At 39.4% G+C, this 21,609-nt stretch overlaps 1 protein-coding gene across 1 annotated transcript in view; it reads left to right on the forward strand.

Moving 5' to 3' along the window:
• LOC100486629 (rho GTPase-activating protein 20) overlaps positions 1 to 21,609 on the forward strand; it is a 48,471-nt gene that overhangs the window by 18,458 nt on the left and 8,404 nt on the right. Inside the window, exons 2-11 of the mRNA XM_002936793.5 lie at positions 5,005 to 5,087; positions 12,845 to 13,015; positions 13,185 to 13,334; positions 14,701 to 14,742; positions 15,647 to 15,731; positions 17,034 to 17,111; positions 18,129 to 18,195; positions 18,511 to 18,699; positions 19,162 to 19,334; positions 19,924 to 20,085. Coding sequence (XP_002936839.2) covers positions 5,005 to 5,087; positions 12,845 to 13,015; positions 13,185 to 13,334; positions 14,701 to 14,742; positions 15,647 to 15,731; positions 17,034 to 17,111; positions 18,129 to 18,195; positions 18,511 to 18,699; positions 19,162 to 19,334; positions 19,924 to 20,085 — 1,200 coding nt within the window. The remainder of the gene's footprint in view (positions 1 to 5,004; positions 5,088 to 12,844; positions 13,016 to 13,184; positions 13,335 to 14,700; positions 14,743 to 15,646; positions 15,732 to 17,033; positions 17,112 to 18,128; positions 18,196 to 18,510; positions 18,700 to 19,161; positions 19,335 to 19,923; positions 20,086 to 21,609) is intronic.

Below are 21,609 nucleotides of genomic sequence, written 5' to 3' on the forward strand. Positions count from 1 at the left end.
ACTTGAAATCTTTTTTTCCAAGTTTGCCATGTATCATTTAAACATTAAACCCAATAGGATTGTTTTGCCTCCACAATATATTGTGCAGCTTGGTTGCAACCAAGTAAAATGTACTGTATTATTATTACAAAGAAAAACAAATAATTTTCCAAAAATTAGAATTATTTGCTTAAAATGCATTCTATAGGAAATGGCCTTCCTGTAATTTGGAGCTTTCTGGATAATACATTTCAGATGATCCCATTGATCCCATACTACTTTTATTACCTTTAGAATTTTTACCCTGTGTATTGGAAATTGTATTAAAACATAAATTACCCATCACTAGAATGGTCTCTTCTTTTCTAGAAGCAAAGACCTCATATCTTAGCTGTATTTGATTCAGCTGGATACTATTGGGAATATGACAATTATGGAATACAATGGAATGACTAGACTTTGAATACAGTGGGTTCTTAAATGTGGGAAACATTACATCCCATGTCCCCTAAGTTACATAGAGGACATGAATGCCAACCAAACATATTGCACATTTTTCCTCCATTTAACTAGGCACCCTGTATAAAGGCTCCCTGTGTAGAACGACCTGGGCCAATATTTTTTTACTGAGTGTTTATGGAAAAGTAAGAAAATGAATTTGTCCCGTGGTAGTTAATTTTAAGGGACATAATTACATAGTAGTAGTTGAGGCTGAAATATGACATAAATCACCCCTCACACACAATTTCAAGCATTGTAGCATTGGCTGGACAATTAAAGTGATACCTGTTGATCAAACTGTGATTGGTTACAATCTGAGATGTTTGATACCTAGAGGGGAAAACATCATGTTAACCCTATTTTATGACCGCTATAAAACATATGACAATGTTTTGATGCTCAGTTCTTTTTGTCTAAGGTTTTGGCCCAATGCTCTCTTCCTAGCAAGGCTGTAGATTCTATGTTGCATGGCACTAACATGGTTAATGTTCCGTTTCTTTACCTACTCTTGCTAAATATGATCATGCTTGGCATTTGATGACCATAAAATTCCATCTATTTTGCGCTGATTTGAATGTTTTTCCTGGACAGAATAGTTCCAGCCAAAATATTAACCTAGTTATAAAATGGAAAAGAGACTCTATTGTTTGTGCTCCTTGCTTTTTTAGCAACTCTCATCCATTTACCCTTTCAAGGTCCTAGAAACCACGCTGGATTTAGTGATGGGAATCGATTTACCAAACCCCACCCCTGATGCTGCCAGTGTTTTGCATTCAAAGAACCTCTTGTTCTGTTCCACAGGACATAAAAAAACCAATGTTTTCCCCACCAGAATTCCAAAGATCTGACAATTAATGGCAACGTGCACAACGTGAGAAATCACTCAAGGTTTATTTTTTTCCCCAAACTCATGTTAAAAAAAAATTGCGCTTTAGTGGCAGCAGTGAGAAAAGTGTTTAGTTAAAGGAACAGTAACACCAAAAAATGAAAGTGTATAAAAGTAATTACAAAATAATATACTGTTGCCCTGCATTACTACAACTGGTGTGTTTGCCTCAGAAAGACTACTATAGTTTATATAAGTAAGCTGCTGTGTAGCCACGGGGGCAGCCATTCAAAAGAGAAAAGGCACAGGTTACTTAGCAGATAACAGATAAACCCCCATTATATGGGGCTTATCTACTAATTATCTGCTATGTAACCTGTGCCTTTTCTCTTTTTTTCCAGCATGAATGGCTGCCCCCATGGCTGCATAGCAGCTTATTTATATAGTAGCTTTTCTGTAGCAAAAACACCATTTTTTTGCAGAGCAGCAGCACATTATATTTTAATTACTTTAAAACACTTTAATTTTTTGATGTTACTGTTCCTTTAAATTTACTTGTACTGGGTGCAATACAGATACATTACTTTGCTCCTGGATAGCACAGTATTACAGATGGATACTGGTTGACTTCTTTTTATAAACCAGATTGTAAATGGAAACTATACCCCCCAAACATTGCAGGAGGTTTATATAAAAAAAATGATCAACATTTTTTGCCAGGTCATTACCTGTCATCCATAGCCATATGCAATTAACCCTATTCCCTTCAACCGTCCTGATAACGCCTACCCTAAATACCAAATAAGTGACTCGGATAAATAAAAATTACATATTAATGCCTTATTTTTTTCCCTAACAACCAGGCAGTGGTTTGAATAAGAGAATGAAATAAGTTTAGGAGGTAACAGAATTGGAAAATAAGTAATTATAAGTAATGAAATAGCGAAGAGGTAGAAGAAAAAGGCAAATAATGCAAAAACTATTAAAGGACAATGAAAGGTTAATATAAATTAAAAGTAAGTCTAAAGGCATTCTTTTTAAGTACTTACTGCATATCTAAATTCCCAGATCCCTGCTTGCTTCTCTGAGATATGGTGCTGGCAGCCTACAGCAGTGTGAAGCCTACAGTGACATCACTGAAATCTCTCTCCCCTTCCTGTAGGTGCCAGCGGCAGCCTTCCTATTCTCTGAGCATGTGTGTAACTTGATCCTGTCTGCTGTTCTGAGCTACACATGCCCACCAGCCAATCAGAAGCGGATCTGGCAGAGGGGAGGGGGGGAGGGAATGAAACACATGTGCAGTATGAAGCAAGGAGGGAAAGGAAGGGAGAATACCTTTTTAGAGATGGCTGCCTGTTCTAGAAAATGTGAAGTAAGTGTGACTGAGTAAATATTTGATTAGGTGAGCCAAAAGTGTGGTGTTTTTACTTAGTTACATAGTTACATAGGGTTGAAAAAAGACCATTGTCCATCAAGTTCAACCCATCCGAGTAAACCCAGCACACAACCTATACTAACCAATCTATACACTCACATACATAAACTATATATATACAACCAGTAATACTAACTGTAGATATTAGTATCACAATAGCCTTGGATATTCTGCTTGTCCAAAAACTCATCCAGGCCCCTCTTATAGGCATTAACAGAGTCTGCCATTACCACATCACTAGGAAGGGCATTCCCCAGCCTCACTGCCCTCACTGTGAAAAACCACCTACGCTGCTTCAAATGGAAGCTCCATTCCTCTAATCTATAGGGGTGACCTCTGGTGCGCTGATTGTTTTTATGGGAAAAAAGAACATCCCCCAACTGCCTATAATCCCCTCTAATGTACTTGTACAGAGTAATCATGTCCCCTCGCAACTAAACAATACTAAATACTAAACAATAGGAGGACTATTGGGCAGTATGCTTTTTAAATTTTGACTTGCATTCTCCTTTAAGAATAAATAATGAACACCAGTTGCAAAGTTGCTAGGAAAGAGTACATTTTATGATACAGTATGCTAACCTTTAACTTAAAGGTGACCCACCCCTTTAATACCTTCCATTTCTCTATATGGCATATAGGTTCCACTGCGTGTGTGACTTGTTAAACATGCTTTTGTTTTTAAGCCTGATGATTTCATTCAACCCCATGGAATTTATTTTTTCTATATTCTTTCAATTTCCTGTCAAATTGTTGTTTTTTTAGATTACATATCACTCTATGCATAAACCAGGCATATGTGACATATAATGTCTTAATCCTCTTTCAAATTTCACTGAAAACAAGAAAACCCTTTGTTGCTTTAAGCCATAAATGGGTTTAAATTGAACAATATTCGAAGTTGGCGTGCCAAGAAATACAGATCTGAAGTTGGCAGCTCACTGATGGATAATGCACAGTTACAGCTCCGAGCCCAAAGCGCAAGAGCGGGTAAACTTTGAGGTGTTTCCTTGGAAACATAACACAGAGTCCGTTGTTGATGAAGCTTCCCGGGTGACAGGTTTAAAGCCGAAGCCCAGTCGAAACCAACATCCCTTACCCAATAAGGCCTCATTGGAGGGAGCCACTCGCAACCTGAAATGGCTTCATAAGGAGTCTGAAAGTCTTAAAAGAAAGTGCCTTTTGTTTGATGTATATGCTTAACGTTGGCACTAGCAAAGCAATAGTACCTACTTGTGCCCCTATGTGTAAGAAGAACGGCTGATCTCAACATACACGTATTGCCTGTTTTCAAACACCTATTGCCAGGTCCAGACTGGGATTCAAAATAAGTTCTGGCATTTTAAGTGCACAGCGGCCTAAACAGATCATTACCAGGCCACCAAATAGTCACTGTCTATGGCATCTTACAGAAACCCCTTTGGCATTTACCAGAACACACCGATTGCCAGTCCAGGCTTGCTTGCAGCAGTTGGGTCCTTCAAAAGGTGTCAACTTACTTAGATTTAATGGTGGGGTGTGCCTAGGTTCCCACCACCATGCTGCCCCACCTGCAGTACTAGGGACTGGGCAAGCAGAAGATATTGACAGCTATTTGACTCTCTTGTTCTGTACACTTGTACCCCAGGTGGTATGCCATGGCCACCCCAGATTCCTGCCACTCTAGGCAAGGATTTTGTGGCTTTTCACAAATGCAGACCTGAGCTTTCTGGTTGGTTACTTGGATTTTGATGACGCTGACCCTAGTGTGTGTGTGTGGGGGGGGGGGGGGTTAAAAATTACCAAAAATCAATGTAAGTTGGAAAGTAGAAAATGATTATGTAAATAAGTAAATGAAAATGATATGTATGTATTTGTAGGGAGTTTTGTGGGTAAGGGGCAGAACTTATACTTTCAGACAATTCTTTATCTCTGGGGGCACATGCCAGGGATTGGCATAAGGGACAGTGAGAACAATCTGTCATGTGACATTTGCAGCATTTGGACCTAATCTAATCTAATTTTTTTCTAATGACTATAGCAACCAAGCAGTATTTTTGAAAGAGCGAAAGAGCTATTGGTTCACTTGTGCACATTCACCATTTGCTCTGTTGATGATCTAGAACTTCTGGGAGGCTGCTGGGAGCTGTAGTGGTGGGTTGAAACGCTGAAACTGCTTTTCTCAGCCCAATACAGCTGAATGTTATGGTGGTTTTACTGGTTCCAATTAATTTTGCTACACACATTTTTAAGCATAATTTTAAGGTGTTTTCTTTTCCTGCAGAAGATGAAGGGGTCAGTACAACGCAGACGCTCCTCTTCCTCAGCCCTCTCTCGAGCCCTGAGCAAGACCAAGTTAAATTCCAGGTAAGGACACTGTAAATTACTTGTGTCTGATAAAGTAAAGGATAGTTGTCTCAAAATGGAAAAATGCAGGGTCACTACATTCAGAACAATATTCCAGATCCTGGATCTGCAGCTCTTAATACATCATATAATAATGCAGGAGCAGATTATACTACAAGGTGGGAATCCAGTGCTATTCCCTTCCCCATTGTGTAAAGCAGCACTGTCCAAGTCCTTTGAGATGGAGGTTTATCATTGAGGGATGACCAAAGCACGTGGAATTTTTATTTTTTCAGGACATAAGGTTGGCCAGATTCTGGAATGGGAGAAAACACAGGCATACCAGAGGGGGCCACAAAAAAGGCATTCACATTAGAGAGGGGGCCAGAGAGAGGCATCCACATTAGAGAGGTATAGGGTTTTTCTGGAAAAAATACCAGGATTCCTACATTTTTACCTTTCTTCCCCATTAACTGGAATGAAGCATAATTTTTACTGGTCAGGCTGTTAAAATACCAGACAGGTGGAAGTCCTAGAGTGGGGGCCAAAGAGAGGAATCGACTAGATAGGAGAACAAAATTACCAACCAGAGAGGGGAGCACAGGAAAAGGCAGGATAACTAGAAACAGAGCCAAAGAGAGGAAGGGCTAGATTGGAGAGAAACAGGCCAGATATAGGGGCAGAGGGAGAAAGAAGTGAAATCTGAACAGGACTAGTGAGGCACATACAGTTTGGAAAGGGGGTGAGGTAGAGGAGAGGAAGCTGCCATATATATCCACTGTATCCCTGTCACCTTACATCATTTGTGTACTTTGCAGCTCTCAGCTTGACACTGCCCTTTAAAAAAAAAAATGCCTTGTGAGTATGCATAAAGTGTAATGTTTTCATACAGCATGGTTCTCTTTTCCCAGATGGTTTGTAGTTACCTCAGGGCAGGGGAATGTATACTTAAATAATAATAATAAATGAATGAATAATGCAACTCCAAATATCACCGAGCCACCAGTTGCCATTTGGAAAGCGCTGGTGTAAACAAACCTTCATTTTGCCTGTTCTTCTGCCTAACCCAACAAAAATCTGCATTTATGACTGACTGTTTCTACGTGAGTTACAACTAACCAGTACTAAATGAGAGCCTTGGCTTTGGGGTTTCTGATACCCAATTTAGAAAGTGTTCTTGTTCTGTAGTGCTAAGAGCCATGATGAAGTCGTTGAGCAGGCTGAAATGAAACAGGGTTCAGCCCCAAGCCAGAAAATCATTTTCTCATTCTAAACGTTAACACGGAGGCAACAAAGTGAGCCAAATGCTTTTGCTCTGTTTATCTGTCTGCTCTCTTATAAATAAATCCACTGAGTGTTTGTCTCTGTTTAAACTTTTTTAAACAAATGGTTAGAGGGAAGATTTCTCTATCATTCAATGCACAAAATTAGGTCTGGTATATCAATTAAGTCTGATGATAAGTTAAATACTCAAAATATTAAGTTGATTAAATGTCTTTTAGTTGTGTATTAACTTAAAACTTTGGCAGAAGGATTTAATCAAATATATTAAGTAGGTAAAGTCTGAGAAAGCTCAACAGGCCCCACCCTGAATGTTGAGGCAGTACAGCAGCTCCAGTGTAGTGTAGTTGAGGGGATAATGGCCTCTAAAAGGGACTGTGTGTTATGGGAGGTAGTATAGTAAAAGGTGGAGACAGCATTTGCTCAACCAGCAACTCTTGTACTTGCTTAAGTACAAATATCAGAACCCACTGAGAGCCAAGAGCTTTTGGAGGTGGTGGGAGGTGAAGATCCATAGGTCAGAAAAATAACTTTCTGTTGAATGGCATCCCATTAATTCTATTATCATTTATGTAGTGCCAGCATGCTACATAGCCATTTCCAGAGATTGTTCATCATTGACATCAGTTCCTACCAAGCTCGAGCTTACACTCTTCCTATCACATAAGCAAGCACAGTAAGGTCAATTTCATGAGCTCCTTGCAGATAGTGGCCAGGTCAGAATCAAACTTAGGTCCCCCAGTGCTGCCAGGAATTAACTGCTGAGCCACCATAAAAGACTACTTTGCTATATATAATGTATACATATTTTCCATGCATACCTCTGTCCACTGAAAATGTATTTATTACATACATTACAGTAACTCTGAATATTGTTTTGACAAACCCTTTCTTAATTATGGTCTCTCATTCTGACACTTTTTGTCCAACCCGTGTAACATAAACCACAGAGCTCTGAATCATATTCTAAATTAGCTATAGCCTGATAAATGAGGTTTGAGTTTAAAAACAGATGTACAATTATGTGCCACTATTGTGTTCACAGAAAATTCCCATCTTACGATGGAGCAGCTGCCATGCTAGTAAAAGGCTACAGCCGGCTATTTATTCTTGGGTTCATCTGAAACAGTTTTTTTAAAGCACTAGGGGATAACAATTCTGTAGATTTCCCAGCTACAGATCATCTTAAAAATATGGGGCTAATAAAAGTTTGCCTCCATATTTCACTAGTGGGGAGTGTGTGTTTTTAAGCCCAGGGCTTTAGAAAATGAAGAAATAAATGCAAAATTTCTCAAAAAGCACTTTCCTAAATTGTGTGTTTTGTGTTAATCAATTTGCCGCATTTATCAAAACCTCTTTGGCCAATGTACTGTGTCCTTAGCAGCCCAGTACTGTCACATTACATGACAATTGGCACGTGAGAGCATCTGTTAACTGCACTCTTTTTAGGTCTAGTTGCAGTGATCAAACATTTTGAAAGTTCTCATGGGGATGCATGCAGAGGCCGCTAAGATACATGACTCTATATGTAATAAAAGGCCCATGAGCAGTAACCCATAGCATCCAATGAGATGTTTGCTTTTAAACAGGTGACCAATATATGCCACCTGTTGATTGGTTGCTATGGGTTGCTGCTCTTGGACATACTTATTGCCTTTTATTACCTAGCCCCCATGGTCTCCGGCAAGAACTGCATTCTTTGCAATTAGAGTTGCCAACCATACCATATTTTACTGGCCTAGCTGAAGTAGTTCATGGAAGGGCAGCCAGTCGCCATTTTCCTACTTGTTTCCAGCAGTCTCTGCCCAGGCTTGGCATATGCACAGACCAAACTGCATGGGGTAAGTGATTTAGGGTGCCAAACAAACTGCCACCCCCGGTGGCTGACACAAAATGAATCAGGCTGCTCTTGTTATTAATCATATGAAATAAACATTATTTACTTTACCTTTAATTGTCCTTTACTATTTGTAGGGGCAAATAAAAGAAATATTCCAGGAAACTGCAGGTCCCAAGCATCCCATATAATGGATCCCATACCTATAGTACTGTCTGTGGCACAGAAACAATGGTGTCATTAAATAGTGGAAATGTAGATGAAAAAAGGCAAGAGGGCAGTTCACACTTCCTACTGTAAACTGGGTCTAAACATTGGTGATACCAACTTGACCTCCAAAATTTTCAAATTATTTATAGAGTATATGCCAGCTCTCCAGCTAAGCTCAAGGTTAATTAATTGAAAAAAGCTGGGTTCAGTGACCAGCCTTAAATAATAGTCTGTATCTGTGAGCATCCGAAGATTGCCCAACCTACTAAATACAAGGTCAGCAGGGTTGGGTGGGAGATAAAGTTAGAAATTGTGGGAGCTGTTTGTTTTCCTGTTGTTTGAAATCCCGCTCTTTTCGATACAATACCCTTAGACATCCTGTGCCTTTCCTGTAGCAATTCTTCGGCTCTAGATGGTTTCTTCCTCATAATCTTTTGTTTGTGCCAACTCCGGTTTTTAATAGCTATCCACATAAATTTGCCAAGCTTGTACCTGGTAGTAAAGGTCTGTTTGTTCATTATTGTAGTCTGTTCCTTGTACCAGGACAGTGATTTTATGGAAATCAAAGCCCTGTCTTTCCTGTATCAGTCTTTGAAATTGAGACCTTTGTAACCTTTTGTTCTGGCAATGCCACTTAAATTCCAGATTTTCGCTGTATGTTTTTGGAACAGTTTATTTCTGTAATTTTCTTTGGAGACTGCAGGACTGCTCTTTCTTGTGGGCCTTAAAATAGACATTGAGATGGGATTTTTATTCTCAGGAAAACAATTTTATTTTTGCAGACATCTTTGTCAGGCCAATGTGTCCTGCAATGCTGTCTTTTACTATATCTGATGTGCCATGTCTTCTAAACACAGCATTTTTTGCATTTTTTGCATTTTTCTGCAGAAACCTTAATGAACCATAGGGCCCAATATGCCCATCTGTCTGGCCACACTCCCCAATCAGTCCAAACTGGATTCACCAAACCCTCTCTCAGTCTCTTGGAAAAACTCTATCATTTCATAACCATCTGTCACAACAACTTTGACTAGGCCCCAAACAGGACACCCCCTGCCAATGACGGGCCTGGAAGCTCCCACAAATAAAGTACTGAGAGTCAGCAGCAGTGCTTTTTCTTATCTCCACCCTTCCTGCTTCTTACAGGGATTCCATTCCAAATCCATTGTACAGCTGAAGATAGACTGCTATAAGTTAGGTTCGATCATAACAACTTGCCTAGCTTTGGCTCTGATTGTATACCTATTTTTCTAGCTTTACAAAAAAAAACCAAAGGGGTCATGTCTTAGGATACCAAACGTTGTAAAGGGTAGAAGGTTTCACATGCCATCTTTTCTTTTTCTGCCTGCCTATGTGCCTGTCTGTCTTCTCTATATTTCTTACCTCTGTATGATAATTAAGGACTTGCTTATGGATTTATCAAGTTTCAGATTAGGCTGCCTTCCTTCCCTGATTTTCCTGTGTTTATAGCCTATAAAATGTCTGGAGTCAAATATTTATGACTAACAGGAGTTGAAGGATATTTCAGTTAAATTACTTTGTTTGGTCATCTGCCAAATCTTTTCTGGAAGACTCCATATTCAGACACATTCTACAATGATGGCGTCACACTGACCCTTGCTGCGTTTTGGGGGTGAGGGGCTCGTCCACCCTTTCTCAAACATAAAGTGTTGGTCTTAAATCCTCACTTAAAGGTGCAGAATCACAGTAGTAGACAAAGTCTGGTACACAAAGCAGATGTTTAAATAATGCACTGAGATTGAAATTATATGGAAGGAAAAAGCCTAAAAAGAAAAAAAATATCAGTAAAAGGCCAAATCGCCATAACAATTCTGCTTGCAGTAATTGCTGTAGCTTTCTGTAAAGTTACTAATTTTACCTTAGTAACTCAATTTATATGAAGAGCATAAGGCATGTTGCACAGTAACTGCCTGCAGTGGAACCATAAGCAAGATAAACCATGGGCAAGTAACAAGTGCAGGCCTACAGATGTGTTTTATTAAACCATGGTCAAGACACATGCCTATGGCTTAATGGAGAGTATTTCTAGGCCTGCACATGTGTCTTGCCTATGGTTTAATGGAATACATCGCTAGGCCTGCACATGTGTCTTTCCTATTATTTAATATAACATATCTTTAGGCCAGCATGTGTCAAGCCTATGGTTTATTGGAGCTCATTTCTAGGCCTGCTTGTGTTTTGCCTTGTGGTTTAATAGAGCATGTTATTAGGGCTGAACTCCATGGGAGATTTTGATCAGATTTTTTGGGTTAGATTTTATGTGATCTTGTCATGCAACAGCAACACCATGCAACAGAACAAGATTTTGTAGGATCCTACAGAGTCTGATCTCCACAGCTGTACCACAGTGTTGGATAGTTTTTTGTTCCAGCATATTTGTCCAACAGTCAATGTAATTTAAAAAGAAAAAAGTCTGTCAGACACCATCAGATTCGGGTGAAGATGCAGCATTCCCTTCCAACAGGCACATTGTCAGATAGCAATACTTTCATGTAGTTTACACATCAGATTTATATATCCGTCCCATTATATTCAAAGCCATCAAACTACATACAACTTATAAGATGCGTTTTGACGATCTGACACCATTAGACAAAAGCTCCCGTTGAGTTTAGCCCTTAGGCTTGCACGTGTATTTTATATGTGTGTCTTGTCTATGGATTAATGGGACACATTAGCAGCCCTGGCAAATCTGTATTTGGTTTAAAGGGGTGTTAATAGGCCAGCACAGGAGTCTTTCTTATGATTAAATGAAATATATCTGCATGTGTATCTCTCCCTATAGTTTAGCACCCATTACTAGGACTGTATATGTCTCAATGACTTGGAATACTAAGTCTGCACATGAATCTTGGATAGTGTAATGGAACACATTATTATGCCTGCACGAGTTGTGCCGAGCACATGTGTTTTGCCTATGGTGTAAAGAGGCATATTACTAGGCCTGCACATTTGTCTTGTCGTGCACTCTTATGGGGTATATTTTTAGGCCTGCACGTTTCCTGCCTTGTGGTTTTATGAAACAAATGTTACTACAGAAATAAGAAATGTGTATGTGACAGGAATAGAGAGAAATCCTTATATGACCTCACAGATGACAAACACATGCAGTTGGGCATTAGTTCCACGGATACTTTACAGCCATTCTTTGTAGAGTTATTTTATACATGGATACTTGAGGCGTGTTCATTGGAGTAACCCGTTGTGCTGCCCATGTACAAACCAGCAGCAGGATCAAATCAATCCATCATGCCCACTAGGTACACATTTATTGCCAAGCAAGGGTTATCATATTGAATGACTTTGATTTAGAAGAAAATCCTACCTATAATTCACTACTATTCACAAAATATCTATGTAAAATATACAAATATTGTCAGTAGCACATTTATAAGGTATGGCTTTAGTAATGAAAATATGTGAAGCACTATATTTCCAATTCACTGTTTTTGACCATGATGCGATAGCTCATTACGGCAAATTAAGGGGTCAGCATAAATCTAACTGTCCTGAATTGTTAATTAAAAACCAATATTAACCTAAACATAAAATTGTTATTGTTTTATAAACTCAGACTGGTACCTTAATTCAGCACTGGCTTGTCAAAAAACTAAAAAGTTGTAGTGTGTTTGTTTGAATATTGCTTGCAAATATGTATACAAATCAGTTTTGGAACTGGGCCCTTAGAGCCCACCAGAGAACCTGATATTAAGGCCACACTCTCACAATAAATAGATGTAGACTGTTCTAAGTGTAATAGGTTTTTAATAAAGGTTTATATTGGTAATACAAAGGGTTTGAATGAATTATCCATGGTTGGGGTCCACAAGGAGACCCTGTGGTACTCTGGCAGCCCAGTCTGAACAAAACCTCTTACTACAGTGAAAGAATCTATTAATCAAGAAGTGCTGGCTTCTATATACTGAACTTATTGTAACAGCTAAGAGGTCCAGCAGCCCTATAATAGTAATCCTCTATGCACATTTGAAGGCATATGTCACACCAAATATATGACATTTGAGCTCCACTCTTGGAGTCTTGGTGTGGATGAATACTTACAGCTTACTCAGGGTAAATGTGTGATAATATTCTCTAAAGTAAGTTAGTATGAGATTATATTCTTGTACAATTCAATTATATACCTCAATTGCCCTTGAGCAGTCTCGGTCTTTGCTCCCTACCATACTTGGAATGCTGGATGTCAGCATGTCAGCTGCCGACAGACAGGGCCTGGAGCTTGCTAGAGATTGATTTCCAAAGCTACAAGGTTGCTTTGGAACATGTGCACCTAATTTAATAGGGCTCGAGGAATAATGTCACTGAACAGTTTTCCCCATTTCTTACAACTTTATGTCAGACTGAAATATTTCATGCACACTCTGGCTAATGCTCATGGTAACCTTCTTCAACTGCTGTTCTGTTCAAACAGAGAGGTTTCACTGTTTCCTGCACATTCTGGTAATGGACTTCTCCTTGGGGCTTTCTGCAGTCCTAACTCTATGATTATCCTAAGGGAACGGGTGCAGTTAACCAGTGGATGGCAGACCCAAGAAAGACATCTCTACCTGTTCAGTGATGCCCTCATTATTGCAAAGTCAAAGTAAGAAACCACTCTAACAATACAGATAACTGTGTTGACTTTATGATGGATATGTGACCATTTATCCATGACATTCTATTACATACGTACTTTAATACAGTCTTAGGACCTTCAGTATGTCAAACTTCTTTAGGATTATGTTTATTTATCATTGGCCTTTCTCATCCAGGTCTTCATCCACCCTGAAGCTAAAGAAACAAATCCGTTTGAGTGATATATGGACATCTTCCTCCCTCTGTGAAGTCTCTGAAAAAAAATTAAGCTCTGACCACTCTTTTGTTATTGGCTGGCCCACAACAAACTACGTTGTGACTTTCAGGTAACTGCATATTTTTATGTGACTGTAATGAACATCTGGATCATGATACTGACCCTAAAGTGATGTCGCCATCCCTTGATGATGCTGAAGTGTGTGAAGCATAGCTGGTATGTAGCATGGGCTACAAAGATGGCTTCCTTACTACAGGTATGGGACCTGTTATCCAGAATGCTTGGGACCTGGGGTTTTCTATATAAGGGATCTTTTTGTAACTTAGTTCTCCATACGTTAAATCTACTAAAAAATTACTTAAACATTAATGAAACCCAATAGGATTGTTTTGCCACCAATATGTCTTCATGCAGCTTAGTTACAAGGTACAAAGTACAAGATTCTGTTTTATTACTACAGAGAAAAAGGAGATCCTTAAAAAATTAGAATTTAATGGTTTAAAATTGACTCTATGGAGATGGTCTTCCAGTAATTTGAAGCATTCTGAATAAGAAACTCCTTACCTTTTTAATCTTATTTTTTGCATACCAACATCCAAACATGCTTCTTGTACTTCCATGTATTTGTGGCAAGTGCCCATTGTTCCAGGCCAAAGGTGCCCGACGTGGGCTGTGTCAATAGGCACAACAGGCTTTTAAACATTACATAAACCCAATAGGATTATTTGCCACCAATATGGATTCATGCAGCTTAGTTACCATCAAGTACAAGCTACTGTTTTATGATCAGTTAAGATAAAAGAATTGTGTGCTTTAATATGATTCTATGGAAAATGGCATTCCTGTGGTCCTGTGCTTTCTGGATAATAGATCCCATACCTGTATATAGAAGAGGAATTATGGGGCTGATGTTCCTCATAGGTTCTTTAGGCCAGGTTGAGAACATTATCAGGTTTAATTTTTTTTTTAAATTGGATTTTAGGGCAATGCATAACTTTTCAGGGTCTATTCATCTTTTTCAACAATAACCTTGATTAACCTTGGATAAAGAGCCATGAGTGCTGTACATGAGCTAGGTTTAGATTTGAGTTATGGTTGGGAAACAATATATCCATCTTACTTACATACTTAAGCTTATGTTCTAATAAATGGCGCAACTCAGTGATGGCTATGGCAGCCAGAATTGAGCTTGCTGTTGCCTGATTCTCCCCCGTACACACACCCAAGGGATTCTGTGAATAAAAACCTCATGTTCAGGTCAAAGGAGATAAAAACAAAAGGGAAACTTGGCTCAATGCAAGATCTTGACATCAGTAGCAGGAAATCCAGACTGGCTGCAGCTTCAGCATTAAAATAGAATCAGGAAAGGCTGTCTGCTTTTGTTGAGGATGAGGGGAAGGAAGTATAATATGTGGATAGAAGTGTTTTTATTAAGAGTGGGGCTCACTTGTCTCTACTTTGTTTTTGTGCCATAGTTCCTCAGACATCAAGGAGAAGTGGCTCTCGACTTTGTGCTGGTAAGTGATTATTTTGAAAGCTCATTAACCCTGTCATTTTCAGAAGGGACAATAAATGTGTGCAACAGCACTGGGTACTTCAGATGTGTCCAGTTTCTACTCGATGGAGTAGGAAATGTCTTTGACCCAAGTAGAAGCAAAAGATTGTTACTGACTAAATGTAATTTTAGTTGTCCCATATAACCTAGTAGGGTTGTCTCTATGCAGCCAAATAATGGGGCAATGCTACTGTATGAATAGTGGTGGCTCTCTTTAGACAGGGACTGCAGTGCCGTTGGCTTGGCTAAAGTGCCAGTAATGCATGCTTGTGCACCATCTGGCAGTTACAGTAGGTTGAAGGGTATTTGCACATAAATATTAGAGACAATCAAACCTGAGCATATAGATAAGGGAAAGACTGGTGATGCACAATGTTGTAGACCAGTACCAACAAGGATTTTCTCTTTTACATATTAGGGATGGCAGTTTATTATAAAACAATGTAATCCAAAAGGGCTCTGGAGATATATAATAACACAGGCTAAATCCTGTTGGATTCTTCTAGTGTTTGTGGCAGGTATGTAAAGGATGTAGCCCCCAATGCTGTTAGATTGTGACTTTCAAAGGTAGTTGTGAGCTGCATGTATAGCTGCTGTATAGTTTGGCATAAGCTGGAGGGTCATTTACAAGCTGGAGGGTCACAAACTGGACATTGTAACTTTCTGGTCAGCAGGAGCTTAAAAAATTGCAAGCTATTCGCCCCCCCACTCATACCCCTATATATTCCTGTTTAACTTGGGTTTTGGAATTTGTACCACCTGTACCCAGATATGCCTGTAGTGTCAGTGCAAAAGTCTCTATACATCACTCAATTTCAAATGCCTAGGGAAAAAAAGTTTTTTAAAAATGTGCACTTTATTTTTAGGCATATTAACGAAGCCAAGAAAGATGAGTACCCGACCAAAATTCCCATCAGTGTTCTGTACCTGGACGCAGAGGAATTCAGCACTGTAAGTAGCAGTGTCCTGGTTTTTTTAGCTGCCATAACCCCCCCATCATTCTCGGATTCTCTCTGACCCACTAGCTGATGCCTCCATTCAGCCTCCAAGTAGCAGACCCAAGTGCTTCTGGGGTTAAAAGAGTATAGAGGAGTCTGATTTACACGCACACATATATTAATATTGCACACATTTTGAAGGATGGTCAATACATGGTCAGTACATGAATTTCTTAAAGGTCATGTGCACAGCCTTGTAGTAGCCCACCAATATAAATACATAGGGAGCAAGTAAATGTAATAACTGCTTGGCAACCCAGTCTGATTCCTTCCTGTTGCTTTGTCTGTGCTGGATTTGAATGATATTTTCCTCCTTAACATTCCTGCTATAAGTATAACACATTAATTATCTCTTCCGTTAAGTGCCCCAACTATGACATGGTGGAGTCCATGTTTAATGACTGCAAACATGTTTTGTTGCTATTTTCTCCTGTGTTTAGGCTGAGCCAGCTGCTGTTCTAGGATAAATAAGAATGCATAAGGTTAACCACCCTGTGCTCAGGGCTCAACAATGGACAATAGCTGTGACAGTGCAAAGGTTCTAAGGTTCCGTTAAAGCTCTGCTCTGCTTGAAGCTCTGCCTCCTTTTGCTTTCTGAGCACTCCTTCTCTTTCTGACTATGTTGAATTCAATGAGGTGCCCACTACACATGCCTTATTGATTTCCATTGGAGCATAGGCAGTGAACATGCCCAGTAGGCACTTCTTTGAGGTCTTCATTGTCAGAGAGAGGAGTGCTCAAAAAGCAAAATAGGAGGAGCTTTATTCTAGACAAGAAAGTAAGTAAAAGCTGTAGTTAAACTTGCTGAAATATAAAACCGAAATAAAGCTAGTTGGTATGAGGTACAGGTATGTTATTCTGGGGGCTGTAATTTTAGAGATTTAAAAAAAAAAAAGTTTTACTTATTCTATAAATGCAGACATGGACAGGCCTTCACACATACCTAAAATGACAACATGCTCAAATTATAAATAAGGTATAGTTGGCATTAGTTTAATGATTAGTCGAGAAGATTAACATCAGTAGCTGTAGAATCCATATTTCCGCATTTACAAATGTAACAAAATTGCTACAAAATCCATTTTATGTGATCTTGCCTTGTTTATTTTAAAAGCCAACATCTCTTTTATTCTTAGCAGAGTTCCAGTAAACACTAGTGGGAGCGGAATAGATTTCCCTTATCAATTTTTACCATTTCAGCCATGTGTTGGGTGCTTCCTGTTTGCCTCACTGTCACATTGTCTGTTTATTTTAGAACACTGTTGTTAATGTGTCTAATGTGGATACAGCAGATACAGTGATTAAATTGGCTTCGCAGCAACTTGGAATTCCGGTAAGTGTAAAGAAAAAGGGAATATCTCTGCTGGTTATAAGACAACTAGAGATAAAATATAACTGGCTTATATGAAAGGGCTCCTTGTCTCATGTTTATAACATATGTTGTGTGTTCATTGTCACTGATTTTACCAGCGCTCGGGTGACTTCCAGCACTTTCCATTCATGATGCACCCCACTTTATACTTTTAGTATTTTGGCTGGGATACCCTTTCTTTTTGGCAGTTGTTTTGTGGTTCTTCAGTATTATACACCTTTCTTCTCCCATGGAAAAGTTGTAGTACAAATTGCCCTTAAATGTGTGTATGTCTGATATATTGTGTCCTATATGCATGCTAAACTTTCCAGTTTTTATATTGGGGTAACTGACCCTGGCAGCCAAAAGAACACTTGCTCTGTGAAGCTACAATTTTATTGTTTTTGGTACTTTTTATTACATATTTTTCTATGTAGGCCTTTCCTACTTATCGTTAACTCTTTCATTCACACCACTGCTTGGTTGCTAGAGTAAACTGGACCAGTAGCAACCAGATAACTGCTGAAGAGATTTCTGGAGAGATGCTGAACAAAAAGCTAAATAATTAAAAAACCACAAATAATCAAGACCTTAAACTTTACAAAAATAAGGAAAGGGGAGGATCTCCAGCTCTAGAGCTATGCACATTTGGAATCAAACAAACGGAATCAAAGGCTATAGAGAGCACGCACGCTCCATGTGTTCCACACTGGGCAGCCTTGGATTCCATGTGGAATGAAATACAATGGGCAGGGCTGCTTTGATGTCTTTAATATCTTGTCAGTTATCTGGAATTTATCCTCATGATTGCTTTCCCTCAAAGTCTTTTGGTTTTACTGATATTCCTCTTGATGGGTTAAAATCATGATTGAAATCTGTTCTATTGTGCAACATTTGCTTTCTAAATGGCTGTCACTGCTCAGGCTAGGAAAGGGTGTTTTGCTTCGGTCTTATAGTAATCCATTCCTTTTGTTTTCACTTATTGTGTTCCGGCTGTAGGGCAGACCCGGCGACTACCATCTGTGGGCGATGTCAGGAAAAGAAGATTCTGCATACCCTTTGATTGGTGAGTATCTCTTGTAAAGTAGCGAGGCCTAGGCTCCATGTGTCTACGAGATATTGGGTTTTTATCAGCCTTTAATATATCTATTTTTTGTTGTTGTTGTTGAACTATTCATTCTGTTCTGAAAGGCAGCACATCCTTAGCAGATATTCCTAAACTGTGGGGTGGGGGCCCCTGGACCAGTGATGGGGGGACCAAACTTAAGGGTTAGCCTTAAGGGTAACCCTTCTAAAAACCCCTAATGATATTCGTTCATATATTTCTGGTACAGTATGGTCATAAGTCAGAATGTAGTAACCTGGATTTGTTCCCCACTAGGCCATGAGTATCCATACGGTATCACAATGAGCTGCCTAAGAGACTCCCTGCAACAATCCAGAGGAATCAACAATAACATCTTCTTAGACTTAGGCTCCGAGTCTGTCATCATGGAACATGTCCCCAAAGAGAGACAGTGCCAGTTCATCCTGAAACTGCGAAGCCACGTTTCCCTGCACCTGAGGAGAGGTACCATAGTACATGCATAGGCACACTGCTAGACAAATAATTGGGATTAAGAATCTGTTAATCATTTAGGGCATTGGTGTTGGTGCTGACAAGGAAGAGTCCCTGCAGCGAATTTTGTTCCAGGCCAATAGAATCTTGTTACCTCACTAGGAGACACCCTTGTTTGCTGGAGTGCCACATATCTGATTAAAGCAGTGGAGTAAGATGTTTTAAACTACAAAAGGATGAATCCCTAGCCCATATCCACATCTGTTTAATCTTAATTTTCCTTGGCACCAACAAACCAAATGAGCTGTGGTAATTGAGCTTTGGTTTAAGGCAACTTGCACTCGTTTCCAGCCCCCTTGTACAGATGCAATGAAGGGTGCCAGTCTTACCAAATATGTGCAGCTCTGAGTAAGTTATTAATGGATGATTGAAGTGTGACAAACAATTAAATATAATTGCTGTGTTTTTTTACAGATCCTGTCCAAAAACACAAGAGAAAGAAATCCCTCATTGACTGGGCTCTGCGACGCAGCGGCAGTACTCCTTTAAGTAGCCCCTCATCCCAGTCACCCTGCACACCCCGAAAACTCTTTGGATTGTCCCTGTCTTCTGTCTGTCGCAATGGCAACCTGCCCAAACCAATTATGGTAAGACGTAGATCCGTTTAACTTAATAGCAGCAGTGGCAGCATAAGGTGCCAATAAAAGTGCTTTGATAATGCACATAAATGGTGATATATTCCTTATAAATTATTGTTTAAATGTTCATGGTGAGAAACTACTTACATGTCATGACCAAAGCAATGAGGCACCCAAAGATTGTGTCCAAACCAAACCTCATGTATAAAGTATATGAAATGTTCATGACATGGGCTCACAAGTTATTTACTTTGACCCTGGACACAAGTGCAAGAGAACTAAGGAACGAAAAAGCAGGCGGTAAGCAGGCCCACGTGCATCCCCCCATGAATACAGTGCTGTTCTATGCAGGCTACACTGTATTTATGGGGAAAACACAGGTCTCTGCATTCTGTTTTGGAGCGTGGAGACTTGCTGCAAAAACATAGCAGATTGTGGCTGTCGTTCTTTACTTTGCACCCTGCACTAAATGAAACCCTTGCACCTAAGATCCCTAGTGATTACAAAAGAGTCAAGCCTCTGCTTTCATTAGTTTGTCATTTTAATTATGTATATAAAATGATATTAATGATAAGTTTACTACTGTCAATCTTCACAGGACATGCTCCTTTTGCTATATGAGGAAGGCCCAAACACCAAGGGAATCTTCAGGCGCTCTGCCAATGCCAAGACTTGGAAGGAGCTAAAGGAAAAGTTAATCTCTGGGGATGAGGTGCAGATAGATGGAGAATCTGTGTTTGTGGCCGCTGCTGTAATTACGGTATGTACATCAGATATATATAAATCTACACATGCAGTAACACTTTTGGCATCTGGATTTATTCGTTTTATAGGACTTTTGGGGTCCCTAAATGAATAATCAGTATTATGTGGTGAAGTCATTTTAACTGACAGACTGCATGAAAACAGCCATGTCCTCTTTTTTTATCACGATTGTAATGACTGCTATAAATATGAATATTTTTCTTGGCCTGAACAGAATAAAATGAGCACTCACATGGGCTTCCTGTAACAGTATAGCTTTTCAGGATATATTAAAAAAATGTAATCTATAGCCATCTCATGCCAGTGGAACAAAAACAAACCCCCTGCGCAGGCCTCTCCGAATGTCATCAGGAATTTCATGGATTCAGCCTGAGGGTGCATAGGGTAGTTTTCAAACTCTTTTTAAACAGCTGCCAAACAGTACCCTCCCAAAAACTTGCACTTTTTACTGTATGTTTATGTGCCAGGGCACGGCTATTAAATTCTAGCTGATCAATGCCAGGTACATTATGCAACATTGCCAACTGCTGTGTTCTCCATTGTGCTTGTGAAATCCCACACGTACTGTGCCTGATTCAATACACTGTGAAATGCCTACAATGCATCCATATTTTCCAGTGCATACAACTTAGATGACTGATTTGAAAGAAGTCCTAAATGTACACAAGTTGTCATTTAATCTTGCAGCTATATTCCATCAGCTGTACAGTTTCATGGTTTGGGCAGAAGTCAAACCCAATACTCACTAAGGCCGATGCTGTGCCTATTCATGCTGGGCACAAAGGGAACCCTGGAGCTACTGCCTGGCCAGGAGAATCCAGTAACCTCCAGTGTTGTCATGTAAAATAGGGGCAGCACTTGATTCAATACAGAAAGCAGGAAGAAATAAGCAGGGCACAGTGCATCTATACTGATTTGCAAGGAGAGCATTTTAATGCAAGTACAGGTATGGGACCTGTTATCCAGAATGCCCAGGACCTGGGGTTTTACAGATAAAGGGTCTTTCCATAATTTAGATCTCCATACCTTAAGTCTACTTAAAAATTATTTAAATATAAAATAAACCTAATAGGATTGTTTTGCTATCAATATGGATTAATGCAGCTTAATTAAGGTACTGTTTTATTATTAAAGAGAAAAAAGGAATTATTTTAAAAATTTTGATTTATATACTGTATTTAAAATGGGGTTTAACGGAGATGGCCTTCCCATAATTCAGATCTTTCTGGATAACTGGTTACCTGTGCCTTTAAAAAACTGGTGTTACGCGTATCTGGCTGCAGGGAAATTGCTGGGACTGCAATTGGACTTAAATAAATAAATGAGCCCTAATATTTTGTATTAAAGTTGATCTATCGCATGCTGGGTTGTGAAGATATGTTCTCAATATCACTGAGTATATCTCATATTTTATTAGTGTATCTGTGCATGTAGCTCTGTTTATTTGATTTTAAGGTATTTTAAGTATTTTAAGGTGGCCGATATCGGCCGACACACGGGCCGATTTCAGCTGCCGATA

The sequence above is a fragment of the Xenopus tropicalis genome, chromosome 8 (genome assembly GCF_000004195.4).
Source record: "Xenopus tropicalis strain Nigerian chromosome 8, UCB_Xtro_10.0, whole genome shotgun sequence".
Lineage (NCBI taxonomy): Eukaryota > Metazoa > Chordata > Amphibia > Anura > Pipidae > Xenopus > Xenopus tropicalis.